Source organism: Lycorma delicatula, chromosome 2 (assembly GCF_047948215.1).
Source record: "Lycorma delicatula isolate Av1 chromosome 2, ASM4794821v1, whole genome shotgun sequence".
NCBI classification, from domain to species: domain Eukaryota; kingdom Metazoa; phylum Arthropoda; class Insecta; order Hemiptera; family Fulgoridae; genus Lycorma; species Lycorma delicatula.
This window is the reverse complement of record NC_134456.1, coordinates 59589014-59604103: the sequence shown is the minus strand read 5'-3', so window position 1 is coordinate 59604103 and position 15090 is coordinate 59589014. Positions and strand designations below refer to the sequence as shown.

The 15090-nt window shown below is 28.5% G+C and overlaps 1 protein-coding gene across 1 annotated transcript in view; it reads left to right on the top strand.

The window, feature by feature from the left end:
• Positions 1-13976, top strand: part of LOC142318840 (LIM domain only protein 3-like) — a 112376-nt gene extending 98400 nt beyond the window's left edge. Inside the window, exons 3-6 of the mRNA XM_075355388.1 lie at positions 13-150; positions 8234-8359; positions 11063-11204; positions 13369-13976. Coding sequence (XP_075211503.1) covers positions 13-150; positions 8234-8359; positions 11063-11204; positions 13369-13479 — 517 coding nt within the window. The 3' untranslated portion in view covers positions 13480-13976. The remainder of the gene's footprint in view (positions 1-12; positions 151-8233; positions 8360-11062; positions 11205-13368) is intronic.
• The last annotated feature ends 1114 nt before the right edge of the window (positions 13977-15090 follow it).

Here is a 15090-nt window from a genome sequence, read left to right as displayed (position 1 = left end):
ATTTGTTTACAGGTACCTATTAAAAGCAATGGATATGTTCTGGCATGAAGATTGTTTGAAATGTGGCTGTTGTGACTGTAGGCTGGGAGAGGTCGGATCAACACTTTATACAAAAGCAAATTTAATCTTATGCAGAAGAGACTACCTTAGGTAAGAGTAAATATAATAACATTTTAACTAATTTTCTGAGTGTTAAGTGGAAGAGATTTATAATTAACACATCTATGTTTATTTTTGTATATGATGGATTGATTTCCCATTAAATATGCATTTACAGAAATTAAACTAGTTCATAAAATTACTCAAAGATTTTTTTTGTACAACTTTCAGTTTTATAAAGAATTAATGTTAATAACTGAATAATTAGTGATTGTTTAATTTATGAAATAATGTGTGGAAATGACTAATTTTTTTTTTCATCTTTTATAACCGCATAGGATTACTTCAGTCAGTCCATTATTCAAGTCTCTTCAATGCGACTGTTAGGGCGTGGTGATCCTCCCAGTACTTTTCCATATGTTCCAATTTCTGTGTCCTTTCTGCTGTTGAAAATGTTTTTGTTGTGGGTTTTTTCTTGTGAGTATGAAGCAAGTGTTTTTATCCTTCATTTTTTTGTTAAATTTTATCCTGTCTGTGGTGTCTTCTGGTGTAAAGCCAATTTCCTTAAGATCCTCTCTTATTTCTCTGAGCCATCTGCATCCTTCGTTGATATTTTTTCAGTCTAGATTTTACTGTACCAGCTGTTTCAGAAATTTCAAATCATGCATCCTCATGATGTGTTCAAAGAAACCTAGTCTCCTCTTACGCATGGTTTCATTGATGGGTTCTAATCCTTTCTTGTACTTTTTGTTAATGCAGGTTCTTCCAATTCTTCTTTCGATTTTCTGGAGTCTGTTGGTATTTGATTGTTCATTCAGGTGGAAGAGTAATTCTGCTGTATATGTGACTTCCAGTTTTATAACTGCTTTAAAGTGTCTTATTTTTGCGTTTCTGGATAGACTTTTTTACTGTAGGTGTACCATGTTAATTTTTGTGCTTTAGCTAGTTTGTTTGTTCTTGTTTGGATTGAGGTTTTTTTCATTTAGGTTGTTTGTTGTTATTTCTCAGAGGTATTTAAATTGGGTTACTATTTTAATTTTATTATCGTTTATGTTTACGTCTTTTAATTGTTGTTTTTTGGAGCATAATTACTCTCTTTCTGAATGATATTGTTTTGCTTATGTTAAGTGGACTGTAAATAAAACAAATACTGATTCAAATTAAAAATTGTATATTTACATGTTCATGATTTAATATAATTTGTATTACATTGCTGAAAAATATATATAATTTAATGTATGTACATGTCTACTGTATGATGTGTAAATTTTGACTCAACAATGTGTCTTCAAATAATAGCTCGAGACAAGACTAGACGAGACAAGAGAGATTGGCAGATTCTAGTGCTGAGTCGATTAATATACTGTAGATAGAGCTGAGTGAATCGTTAGGAGCCTTGTGCAGTACAAAGCCAAGTGAATCGTCAGGAGCTGTGTCTCAACATACTGCCTGCCATAATTTAACACATCTTTAATAAGATTGAATCCAACAAGCTTGGAGACTAGGCCATATTGTATGGTTGTGTGTTATGCATTAACAATTAATGAATAAAAACACATGTTTAATAAAATACAAACAAATTATGTTGAAAAGAAGAAAAAACTAACATTTAACTCTACATGGTGCCAGACAGCAGTGCTGCCTGAATGATATGTTGAGACCAATTTTATTTGCAATGTTTTAAAGTTCTAATATCTGTGTTTTAGGTTTGTCAATGTTGTTTGCTACCAGTGCCAAGTTGTCAGTGAAACCAAGTTAGTTTGTTTTGATTTTTTGGCCTATTTTATTTTGGGGGGAATTTTTTGAGCCAATCCCTGATTACCGTTTTCAGAATACAGTTAAACTGTAGCTGTGAGAGTCCATAGCCTTGGTGCAGACTGTTTTGATCTCAAATGGTTCTGAGAGTTCAACTCTGAATTTTGATTTTGACTTGGTGTTTGTGAGGATCAGTTTTATCATGTTTATTAATTTGGGATGTAGTACAAAGCATCTCAGAATTTTTAGTAGGGATTCTCCATGGATGAAGTTATAATATTAATACCATGTCTCTCCTTATTTTTCTGTTGTAATCCATTATTAGCTTGAAACTCTTGATCTGGTCTGGACAGCTGCTGCAGGACCTGAAACCACCCTGGTATTCTCTTAGTTTTTTCTTGAGTTGTAAACCGATCCTGTTGAGAATGATTCTTGAAAGAATTTTGTAAATTGTGTTTAGGAGTGAGATTCTCCTGTAGTTTTTTGGGTCTGTTTTATCTGTTTTTTTGTGTAGAGGGTGGTTAAGGTCCGTCATACAGTGTTAGTTCTTCTTTGATCCATATGTTGACAAGCTATTGATGAAGGATGATTTTTGCTGGTATTCCTGCATGTTTCCAGATTTCTATAAATGCAGTTACTTTTATATTGATTTGAATACTAAATTGTGGATAGCGGTATTCTTTGGTGGTTGAGTTTCAATTAACCACACATTTCAGGTATGGTTGATACAAGACTACACTCATTTACATTCATACATATCATCCTCATTCATTGTCTGAAGTAGTACCTTACGGTGGTTCCAGAGACTAAACAGAAAAAGAAAGATCTCTGCAAAGGTCTGGATCTTCTGATCTTCTCCTGATGCTTTGTAATTTTTCATCTCACCCAGTGCTTGGTAGACTTCTTTTATTGTGGGAGGGTTGATATTTTCTGGTGTTGTTGTTATTGGGGTGCTGATGTTGAAGTTTAGGAGGTCTGTAAATTATTTGTAATTTAGGAGTTTGTTGAGATATTTTGCTAGGATTTCTTCATTGTTTTTATTGTTATGGGCCAGATTATGGTTTTCATCCTTCATTAGTTGAGTTGGGATTTAAAATTTTTGGAGTTTTTTTTTTTATTTTTTGTGGTAGTCTCTCAACTGCATTTTGTTGAGTTCTTCTATTGATTTCTCTGTGTTTTTATGGTGTTGTCTTTTTATTTTTCTTAAGGTTCAGGTGGTTTCTTTCCTTTATTTTACTAGAATTTGAAAGGATGTTACTGAGTTTTGGGATTGGTGTAATAGCCATGCTTGATGTCTCTTCTCCACTGTTTCGTTGCATTCACTGTTCCACCATTAATGCTTTTTAAGGGGTTTGATTGAAGACAATTCTTCTGCAATTTGTTTAAGGTTGTTGACTAGGTCTTCGAGTTTATCAGCGATTGTTATATTTTGGTTGCCTTTTGGTAATTTTCATTCTTGATTAGTTGGGTAGGGTCTATTTTTCTTTTTCTTTTAGAGGCTTGATTCTGTGGCTTCCTCTGAGGAGTGAATTTAATTTTAGTTTTGACTAATGTAGTGATATGAGACTGTGCCTACTCCTTGGAGGATTTTTACGTTGTAGATCTCTTTTTGGTTGTGTTTGTCCAAGACATGATCCAGCTGCAATTCTCCTTTATTATAGTTGGAGTGTTTGCAGATTTTGAGTTTTTAAGGTTTTCTCTTGAAATATGTGGATTTTGAGATTAGGCTGTGGTTTCTGCAGAGATCAATGAGTCACTATCTGTTTTCATTTGTTCTCTTTTGTGCAGGCCATTTTCCAGTGATGCCACTGTATCTTTTTTCTCTACCTAATTGAGCATTGAATTCTCCGATTAACTGTTTAACATGATTTTTAGAGATGTTACTTATGCTCTGATTGAGTAGGTCCCAGAACTTTTTTTATCCTCTGTTTCTTTACGCTCTTTAGGAGATTTGTTTTTATTATGAATGGGAGCATGAGCATTTATTATGGTGCAAATTTTATTAGATGCTTTTAGGGTGCATGTTGAGATTTTTGGGAATGTGACTTGAATTCTTGTACCTAATTTATTATTTTGAGGCTGACCAAAAAGCCTGTTCCAAACTATGGGATTTTTTCATCACTCCCTTCATAGGTATACCATTGTATACCTGTTGCCACCAAGTTGATCTAGTGGTGAACTCGTCATCACAAATCAGCTGATTTCAACTAAGAGTTCTAAGGTTCAAATCCTTATAAAGGCAGTTACTTTTATATGGATTTGAATATTAGATCATAGATACTGGTGTTCTTTGATGGTTGGGTTTCAATTAACCACACATCTCAGGAACGGTCGACCTGAGACTATACAAGACTGCACTTCATTTACTTTCATACATATCATCCTCATTTCTTCTCTGAAGTAATACCTTGCAATGGTTTTGGAGGCTAAACGGAAAAAGAAAGACCCTACAAGTACATCCTTGAGATTGATTAATTTTTGTAATACATTAAGTTATATTTATTTTGTACTAATAAATTATGTATTGCAGAATAGTATTACACCAACTAATATTCTTGGTCAGTTGAAGAATATTAATTAGTGCTGAATTATCAGATAGTTTGCTACATTATGCAGAGAAAAAAAAAAATAAAAAATAACAGAACTATTAATAATAAATAATTACAGCATTTCATTTTTTTTTAATTTATCAGAAGCACATTCTTAACTTCTATGAGAAATATCAGTTTTAAATAAAAGATGAAACTGCTCTTCATTATTGTTTTTAAGTTTATACATAATTTTTTATTTTTTAAATAAATATTAATCTTAATGTTGTTTAATTTCATATTATAGCTATAGTTATTTAATTCTAAGTCATTCTTATCTTTTGACTTTTAATATATAATTGAAGGATCAACCAAAAAATTACCTCTCCTGAATTTTAGTACTTTATATATTTTGAACTATCAGAATTAAAAAATACTCAAATCTTGATATGAACTCTCTTTTTCTGCACATTTGTATGTGTGTTTGTGTGAGAATTTTGCCAATATTTGACTTTGTTCTCATATATGAGAAAAAATTTAACCTATAATCATGATGCAGTATCTTGTATATTAAAGGGATTGAATCTATTAAATTTAAAAAAAATCAAATTCAAAATGTAGGGGGCTATCAAATGCGTATTATATCTCAAAGGGTATTTGGACTTCATGAAAATTTACTCATCCTATGGTTTTAACCTTATAAAATATGATAAAAATAATAAAATTAAAGCATTTTTGAGAATTTTCATTAAATTCTATAACAGTAAAAATGTGATTTTAATAAATTTGTTCAGTTCTGATTTTTTGTACATACCAACAATAAATCTTTTTCTTAACCTTCTGTAATTCAAATACCATAAGGCTGAATTTTAATCCTTACCAAAACTTTTAATTGTTTTAATCTATTTTTTGTTGAATTACTTAAATTATTTTTATTTGATTAATAATAATTTCAATTTTATTATTTTGAAAAAGAATTATATTTTAATATCTGTGCAACAGCTGGGGCATTTCAACAACTTTTTTTGCTAGCACTTAGATAATTGGCTTAAATCTCTTTTAAAAATTCTTAGTGCCTGACTCTTTATATAGATGGTTTTGGGTTCAAATCCAGGTTATTTATATTGATGTCAATTAAGTATCTTTAATTCAGTTATTTATTTGGCCAATTTTTATTTGAAAAATAAAAAAAAAAATTAGTTTTTATTTTAACAAACTTAAACTATTGTATGAAAGTGATTGATACAGCTTATACCAGTCTCTTATTTAGGAAGCTTGATTTTTCTCTTTCTATAAGTAAGGTCCATTGTTCAATGCTTTTTGTCGAGCAAGCTTTGAGAATTACTGAGAAAAACAGCAATTTGAGATTAATTAAATACTTTGTTTTATTTAAAAAAAATATATATAGTATTTACAATCTAAATTATTAGTCATGAACATGTGTCAAATCAAAACAAACAGCACTGACTTGAATAAATTTTGTCTTCAGCAATGCAATTTTTGTAACAATAGATTTTAAATGTTAAAAAAATATTTAATTTTCTTAATTCAACATTATTTCTTATGACAATCTCTGTTTCTTTTATAATACAGTCAAACAGTAATAAGTAAAGTAATGTTTTTATTTAATGACATGAATCAATAATACCAATAACAAGAAAATATATTAAAAATTAACAGTTTGTTTATAAATATAAAACAAAGATAGTAAATGATTTAGCCAAAACTTTTCACTGGAAGATCTTTATTAAAGAGAAATGAGGTGATAATTTTTAGTGATATAGTAAGCAGTAATTATGGGTAAGATATCAAGTAGAATGATGTGTAAATAATAGTAGTAAAGGTAAATTCTGCAGGATGATCATACAGCTAAAGTTGTATAGCTAAATAATGAAGCCTTTTATTAAATATAGAGTGGTGACATTTGCTAGAAAGTTTACTAATGCGCAGCTTTAATTATTACAAACTGTAGTAAATAACTGCAGTTTGATCTCCTGAAATCCTTCTAAATTCCTAGCATTCTAGTCTACCACTACCACAAATTTGAATTTGTAAGATAATTCTCCTACAGAAATTAATTATGCTTTTTGCAACTACAAAAGAACTATGCAAGCTGGTGCTATATATAACGCACTAGGATCTGATATCTAGAACGGTGATTATAACCAGATATATTCCATCCATTTTATTCAGACTCTAATTAAATACAACTATAATTTTTATTAACATAAGAGATTCACTATTATACCAAATGTTAGATGCATGTATTTATGTCACCAAATTGTATATTATTTCAGTTTTAAGGGAAATAAAACTTTTCTTTCATCTATTAGCATATAAATCAACCTTGATTTATTTTGTCATATAAAAGATAATGATAATTATTATGAAGCATATGTGCTTCATTTTACAGTAAATTTTATCTTTCTGTATATCAACCATAAATTAATAAATAAAGTTGTACTTGTGATTGCTAAAGACACAGGTAAAATTTACTGTTTTTGTATGAAAAAATAAACCAATTACTGAAACTGATCACAGTGAAAACTGTATTCATTAATTTATAATTACAGTCAACATAAGATTATAATATTAGTTTTTATTATTTGTTTTTTATGAAATCTTTTGAATATCTAGTTGGAAGATTCGGATTTTCAAACTCTTGTTTGGTGACTGCTGCGGTAATGAGAAGAGGTGTATATATCACAATTTTTTTAATATAGACTACTTTTCTGTAATTATAATTTTTTTTTTTTTAACACTTAAAGGTATCAGTTATTTTTATGTGGATTTTTCCTTCTTTTTAACATTTTTACTTCTACTCTCAGGTGAACAGGTTGTCATAGATATCCTTCTTTACCAGTCTTAAGCCAATCTTCTCACTCCCACACCAGTTCACTCCCCTCCATGCCAAAATCTCTCACCATTTTCCCATTGCTTCCTGGAGTACCCTCTTGACTTTCTCCCCTCTTATTATGCTGTTTTACACAACTAGGTGTTTACCTAGGTTCTATGGTCCATCTTTTACAAATGTTCAAACTATTGAAGTTGATATTTTTTTTAATTCTACCCCTCAGCTCTTCACTATTTAAATTATTTCACACATTCTAATTAAACACCTTACATTCTAGCTTTATTCTACACTATTCTAAAATACATTACAAAAGATTATGTTTAACCTTATGTGTTGAAGGAACCTACTACTAATTTTGTTTCTCTTCATGAGAAACAAATACTGAAACAGTTTCTTTTATTATTCAATGGATACCACACTTCCATTTCCTGAAATGATCTGTAATATATAATTATGAATCAATTTGAATAAAATATTGATTTATTTATTAGTACAAAACCAGTAGTGACACTGTACTCTATTTAACAAGCAATTTATTAACGTTGAAATGCTAAATCTTAGATGTTTTAGTATAGGCTATTTAACTTTTATTAACTGTATTTTATTTGTTATGTATGCTGTATTTAAGATTATAATTTTGACATCAAAAATTTATTGATACTTCTTGCACAATGAAAGCTGTACAATTACTGAAATGTGTTTCATATTAAAACTGCACTTACGCAATCCCTTAAACACAGAAATGCTGAATTACTTTTCAAAATTCTTATGAAATGCATTTTATAGTGTCAGTAATAAAAGAGCAATCATTGTAATACAAAAATTGGCCAAAAAACTTTGATTATAACTGTTAAAAATGCTGTGGTTAAATTGGTGTGATTTTAAATAAATAAAAAAGTGACTATATTTGTTATATAAAAATGTATTTTTATTGTGTAATTACTTGTTTAAAAATCATTAATATTATTGAGTTCACATATATTTTCTTATATTTCAGATTATTTGGTAGTACAGGACATTGCGCTGCTTGTTCCAAAGTAATTCCTGCCTTTGAGATGGTTATGCGAGCAAAGTCAAATGTTTACCACTTAGAATGTTTTGCTTGTCAACAATGCAATCACAGGTGTGTCAATTGACGACAAATACCTTTTAAGCATACTCTAGATGTAGCTATTAACAGAGTTGTTAATAACAAAGCTGTTTTGAAAATAAAAACATGATAAAATATGTAAAATAACTGCCTTTATGAGAGCTACATATTCAATTTAATTTTTAAATGCCAGTGTTTTATCATAAATGTGTAATGAATTTGAAAATAACCTATTTACTTTGCCACAAATCAATGTTTCATTTTACACTTCAAACAAATTAATCTAGATTGAGAACATTATTTTTTTTTTTTAAATACATGCTTCTTTAGCAAACTTAATGGTTGTATGGCTGGGTAGGTAATGTGACTTATTTATGTAACAGTAATCATTTCCCCTTCTGACTAGGGAAAGTTTAAATAACATTTTTTTTCATAAAGGAAAGGGACTGGTTATGAGAATAATTAATTCCATGTTCTATTATCTAAAACAATGCATGATAGCCTGTTTGGCACAATTATTTTAGTTTAATTATTTTTACAATTAATATAAATTGTATTTTCCAAACTCAGATATTATGATTCTTTTTATTTGTATTGTGATGTTTTAGGCATTTTGAAAAGTTGCATGATAGAACTTTTCATTATACATGCTTTCTTAAGTTAATGTAAAAAATTAACCCAGATACCTTGTCAGTTATGACAAGGTTATGTCAGTTATGTTATCAGTAGTTATTCTGCTCATATAACTAGACAATCTCCCACCACATTATATGTTTTATTTAATTGTTTTTCTTTGAATAGTAATTGACAAAAACCATATTAAAATAATATTTTGGTTCAAAATATTATTGAATCAAAGTATATGAAGATAAAGCGACACTTTTGAAGCCCTTATTGGAATGTAATATAATAAAGATAGGTTCTAACAGTGTAAAGTAAATAACTTTGTTGTTACTTCAGAACCAATGTAAACATTATATTCTGTTTTATATATGTACTGCACATGAATAAAAAAAATATCTTACTAATTTACTTAGTATAATATTTCACTCGCTAGTTTTAAATTGTACCCTAGATACTGCTTCCAGGTTATTAACATTAACATTTAACCAGAACAGCTGTTGCAGAAAGGAATATAGAATTTATTCTGAATGTTTGTCTAAACATGGTATTGTACATTTTAAATGATGAACAACTTTAAGGGCATAAAATGATGTACCTCTACACTTTAGTATTAGAAGTGCATAACTTTCTATGTACATCTGTACATATTTGTTCTTGTATGTGTTTATATATATATATATATATATATATATATATATATATGTGTGTGTGTGTGTGTGTGTGTGTGTGTGTGTGTGTGTATTTATGTATGTATGTGTGTATCTACATGCACATCAAAATTGTGTTTATCATGGGTCGTGTGTGTCCAGCAACATGGAATGGGTGAGAGGCAGGCGATCGGATGTTGTGATTTCCCCAGAGTGCTCTAAACTCTCTCAGAGCTCTGCTTAATAACAGACACCCCACTCTGCTCCTTCCTTATTCTTTCATTGAATATTGCATTCGGACCTCCCAGGTGCATCTTTCCGAATGTTCTGTGCTTCAATCAAATTTTTATTGAGTTAGAAAGCCTTCTCTATTCAGTTTCTTATTCTATTTGAACCTTCTTCTACCTTACACAATGATCTTTCCCAACTATTCTGTATAAATAAATTTATTAAATCTACAGGACTCTTCTTCGGGATCTAGTTGATTTTTTACTTCTCATATGACTGTGCATGAGTACACACACAACGTACAAACTCCTTCTGCATACACTTGTATGTTTGCTCTGTTATTATTACACTTGCATTTTTTTAATATTATTATTGTGGCTTTGATTAAATTGAATTTTAATACAGAGTTTCAAAAGAAAAATATGTGTAGTAATAAGTACATAAGACATATATAATTTGCATAAAATCAAGTTCACATATTTTTCCCTTTTCACAATTTTTTTCAATTACTCAATCTTTAATTTATGAAAATATGTCTTGTATATCAATAGATTTTTTAACTTAAAAAAAATAATAACTCTAATACTTAACTAATGAGAATTTATCACAAATATTTTAACTGTTCTTTATAAGCAGATATCCCTTATATGAATGTGGCATTGGAATAGTATATAAATATATATATATATATATTGATCATAAATTTGTGATAAAGATATGAATCAATGTTAAATTGTATGATTTTTTCACTTTTTTTTTTTAAACAAATACAATCAGAGTAGATTTGTAATCATATACAGCATTAAAACTTCACATTTTATACTTAAAATTGTTTTTAGAATAAAGTTAAATTTAATTGCTCAAACTGGAATTATAATATTATTAGTATAAACCAACACTTCAAAGTAGTTAACTCATTATTTCTTATGTAAAATAACTTAATGTACAGTACATCACTTTTCAAAATCTTACTCCCAAATGCATAAAACATACATAAATTTGCATGAAATCAAGTTCAAATGTAGCATATCATATTTATATTGTAATATTAAACATTTTATATACATATTATATTTCATTTACATAATTATAATATAAATTTGTCATATTTTCATTACCTGCATAAAAAAATAATGTTACATTAAAACCAGTAAATATATATTACAGTAATAAATATTTTATATTAATTGTGTGCTCTAATAATTACAACTTTTTTTCTTTTCTTTCATCTTAATAGATTTTGTGTTGGTGATCGATTCTACTTATGTGATAATAAAATTCTCTGTGAATATGATTATGAAGAGCGACTGGTATTTGCAAATATGGCTTATAACCCTTCTAGTATAGCTCAGTTAAAAAGACAGACTACACAACTTGCTGTAAGTAACTTTTATTTATAAAATTAGTCAATACAAAACAAAGTATAAATTACTTTTGCTGAATTTGGTCTAGATGTATTCATACATATCTTGTAAAATAAGAAATAAAAAATGTTTGTACAATAAATTTTGATTGAACGATATGTATTCACAAGTTTACAAAAGTATCTAAGTAAATAAATTAATCACAAATATGCAAAAAACTACAACAAAAAAATCACCAGTTGACAACATAAGTAACTTAAATTTCTAAATTTTGCATACAAAAATAACTTTAAAGTATTCTGTGAAACAAAAATGTGATGGATTATTTGCATCACTTATAAGTCCTTGTTCTTTTGCAGGGAAGAAAAATGGGTGAAAAAATGAAATACAGATTTGCAGATAAGCAGGGAATTAATTACAAAAATATAGGTTTAATAGCATGGTCATAGTATATTACCAAGAATATGAATATACTCATACATAGTAGCAATGAAAAGTTTAATTGAAGATTGTATAATAAATTAACTGCTTTAGTTAATACACACTTAGTGCATTATATTACTTATATTATGGAAAACTTACCCAAATGAAAGTAGGCAATAATTAAAAACTACAACCAGTTAACTATTTTTCAGTCAACATTTATAAATTAACTCACTGATTTGAAAATTAATAAACTTCTTTAATAAAGAACAATTAATATTGTTACATTATATGATTGTATATGTCTTTTTGGGAAATAAGTTCTCAATTACTTTATTTTTTTTTTTTTTTTGTCGATGTTGTGCACTTTGGCAGATATCTCTGTTTTATTAGAATGTATGAATATATCAATTTTGGATTAAAATCATAGTTAAAAAATTAAAATTTATATTTAACTATAAAATTAACTAAACTATTTTATACCAACTATAAAATGAACTGCAGTTTTATAACAAATTTTAAGAAGAACCTTGAAAGCCGAAAAGATTGTGATGATACATTATTTTAGTTTTACAGCTAAGATTACAACCAGCTTAATCGAGACACCCTTGTTTAGAATTGGTTATAGAAAGATTCATAGAAAATTGAAATTATAAAAGAAGACAATTCTTTATTAATATATATAAAACAGATTAGTGAAAATGTCAGTTTTCCCTCATCTGTTCAAAATCAGTCTTATGTCTGATAACAAAAAATACTTTATTGTTTCGGCTGACAAAAGAATACCTGAAGTAAATTTTTTTCCTTCAGAAATACAAAATAACTTTCAGTTTTAGTCAAAAGATGCCATTCAAATTTTTTTTAGTTTTAAGTCTGCTGAAAGTACATATATTCCCTGAGGATATTTTACCATAATTTGAAGCTTTTGACATTGAACGAAAAATTCATCATAGCTTGAAGAGCTGTGATCCCCAGTTATTTTCCTCTTAGTTGAGAATTGCTCCCAATTCTCCACCACATGTGACACAGTCATTTCCCATACTTTGGTTGCCAATAGCTGTGAATAGCACATGAGAAAAGAAAGATCTCAAAAGACTTGCACCATCTTCTACAATGGGTATAATTATCTAAGGTAACAATTCTCCATTAACATTTAAATATTCTGTATGAAATTTTATTCATTAAATTAATTAATCAATTAATTCTGATGCATTTCTAGTACCCTGTTGTGGCTTTGCCTGCTCTTTATTGTTACATGTGTTTCCTGTTACAGTCAGGGGATATTTAGCCAGACATGGCTGTGACAATAATAATGATAAATAAAGATTAAAGTCACTATGTTAAAGCCTGTTCAGTTTATAAAAAAATATCAGCGACTGTAATTTTTTTCAGAGCAACAGTTTGGCAGTGCAGGATCCAAAACTCTGATTGATCTAAGAATGTGGATTTCAAAACAATCTATCTCTATCTTAAAAGTATTAGTTAAAACTGGTTCTCATACTTCGTACAGGTAAAAATATATTTTGCCTGGTGCTTAGTGTTACCCGACAAACACCACGAGGAGGTGACCATACTTCACTTCTCACTTTTTTTTAGTTTCTTAATCTAGTAACTGAAGGCAGGTGCAACCAATCACATCACACATACAGCAACAGTAGCAGTGGCTATGCTATGTTTTACAAAAATACTGCTTAAGGTCCTATTCAAACAGTTACATTTTATGATAAAATAATAAAGTTTTTTTTTTATGTTACAGCCTGGAGAAGTGAGTACAAGTTCAATTCACAGCAGTTCAGGAGATCTCAACAATAATATGTCTTCCCAGCATGCTGTTGGGTTAATTGCAGTTAAATCAAACTGTAGCTGACAATATTAAGTTGTACCAAGCCAAGACAATGAGTGAAAAATTTAATAAATTTAACTGTACAGTTCAGTCGATACAGGGCAGTGAATTTTTATTGCTATAAATTAATAGACATGTTAATTTACATGTTGTACACGTTATAATAGTCGGGTAATATATAAATTAATATAAAATTATAGAATTGTTCGTATTATATCATTAGTGATTATTTAATATTTTCTTCCTGATAAATTTGTTTGAAGTAGGTAAAAACCAAGAATAACCATACTTTAATATTTTGTACCTTATAATGTACATATTTCTAAAAATGAACTGTTTGATTAGTATTGTACTAAACTGTTCTTAGAACTATGCACATCATAAAATAAAATTTTATATCAATATTATAAAAGGTATTAAAGTTTCTTATGAAAAATTTATTATTTTTCTTGCAATACTTTTCTTAATTTATTAGTAATTAATATGTATATTTTATTTTAATTACCTTTGTTAAGTGTTTTGTACATATAACATGACCAGTAATATTTTGTAGTTTAAATAAAACATTAGTTTTGTTATAACATTTTTTGTGTTTATTTATTTACTTAACTACTTATTACTACTCTCAGTATTATATAAAACACGATTGTATTAAAATTATAAGTAATTTAAAGAAGGATATTGTATATATTAGTTTGTGTAAACGTTTGTATTTGTATGATTATTATTTCCTATTATCTTACCTTACCTAGTCAGCCAATTGAGATAAAGTTTATTCATTCCCCTACTCTTCTAATTCCTCCATGTCACTTTATCACTCTTAATGATCACTACAATTTTGAGATCTTTCTTTATTTTTTATGAAATATAGGTCCTCCTAATGATTGTTTTGCTTCATATTTTATCATATAGACTTTTTTAAACATTCTTTCTTCTCTCCTCAGTACATTTGCAGCACTGAATCCTTTTACTTGTTACCATTATAATTACATTTGCTCTCTTGAAAAGTTCATGAATTTCATGTAAATATAATTTAATATTATATTAAAATTATATTTTCACATTTTTCTTCCTTCTGTATTTTATAGGAACTCCTGTGCGTAAAGTAATTAAGTAATTGGATGTTCCAGTTATGGACATCCAATCAAACGGATTTTCTTTTTTTCAAATTGAATTCATTCCATTGTAAATAGTATAAAAACTGTTTTACAGCGTTAGTATTGGAAAAAAAATGTGTTTCTGTCTTAATAGAAGCAACAATTTAAAAACATTTATGAGCCAATGAAAGTATAAATTACTCATTAACATTAACAGCTGTAATAGTTAATTGCTTACTTTTAAATTCTTTGAGATGAATATAACTGTCAATTAAAGCAGTTGCCAGAAATAAGCAACAGTCAAAGGACGTTTTGTAAAAGGAAACAAACATGTACAAAAGGTTAAAATTTACTGTAAAATAAAAAACCCCAAAAAAATGAATCAAATAAAATAGCTGGAAGCAGGATAATAATCTAACTCTACACTTTATCACGTTCAAGAATATGGTACACAATTTTTAAGCACAACACATGCAAACAGAGTAAAATAAAACTACCTTCCACCAGCACGCCAGGGTCGGCACTGTGGCAGCGACAG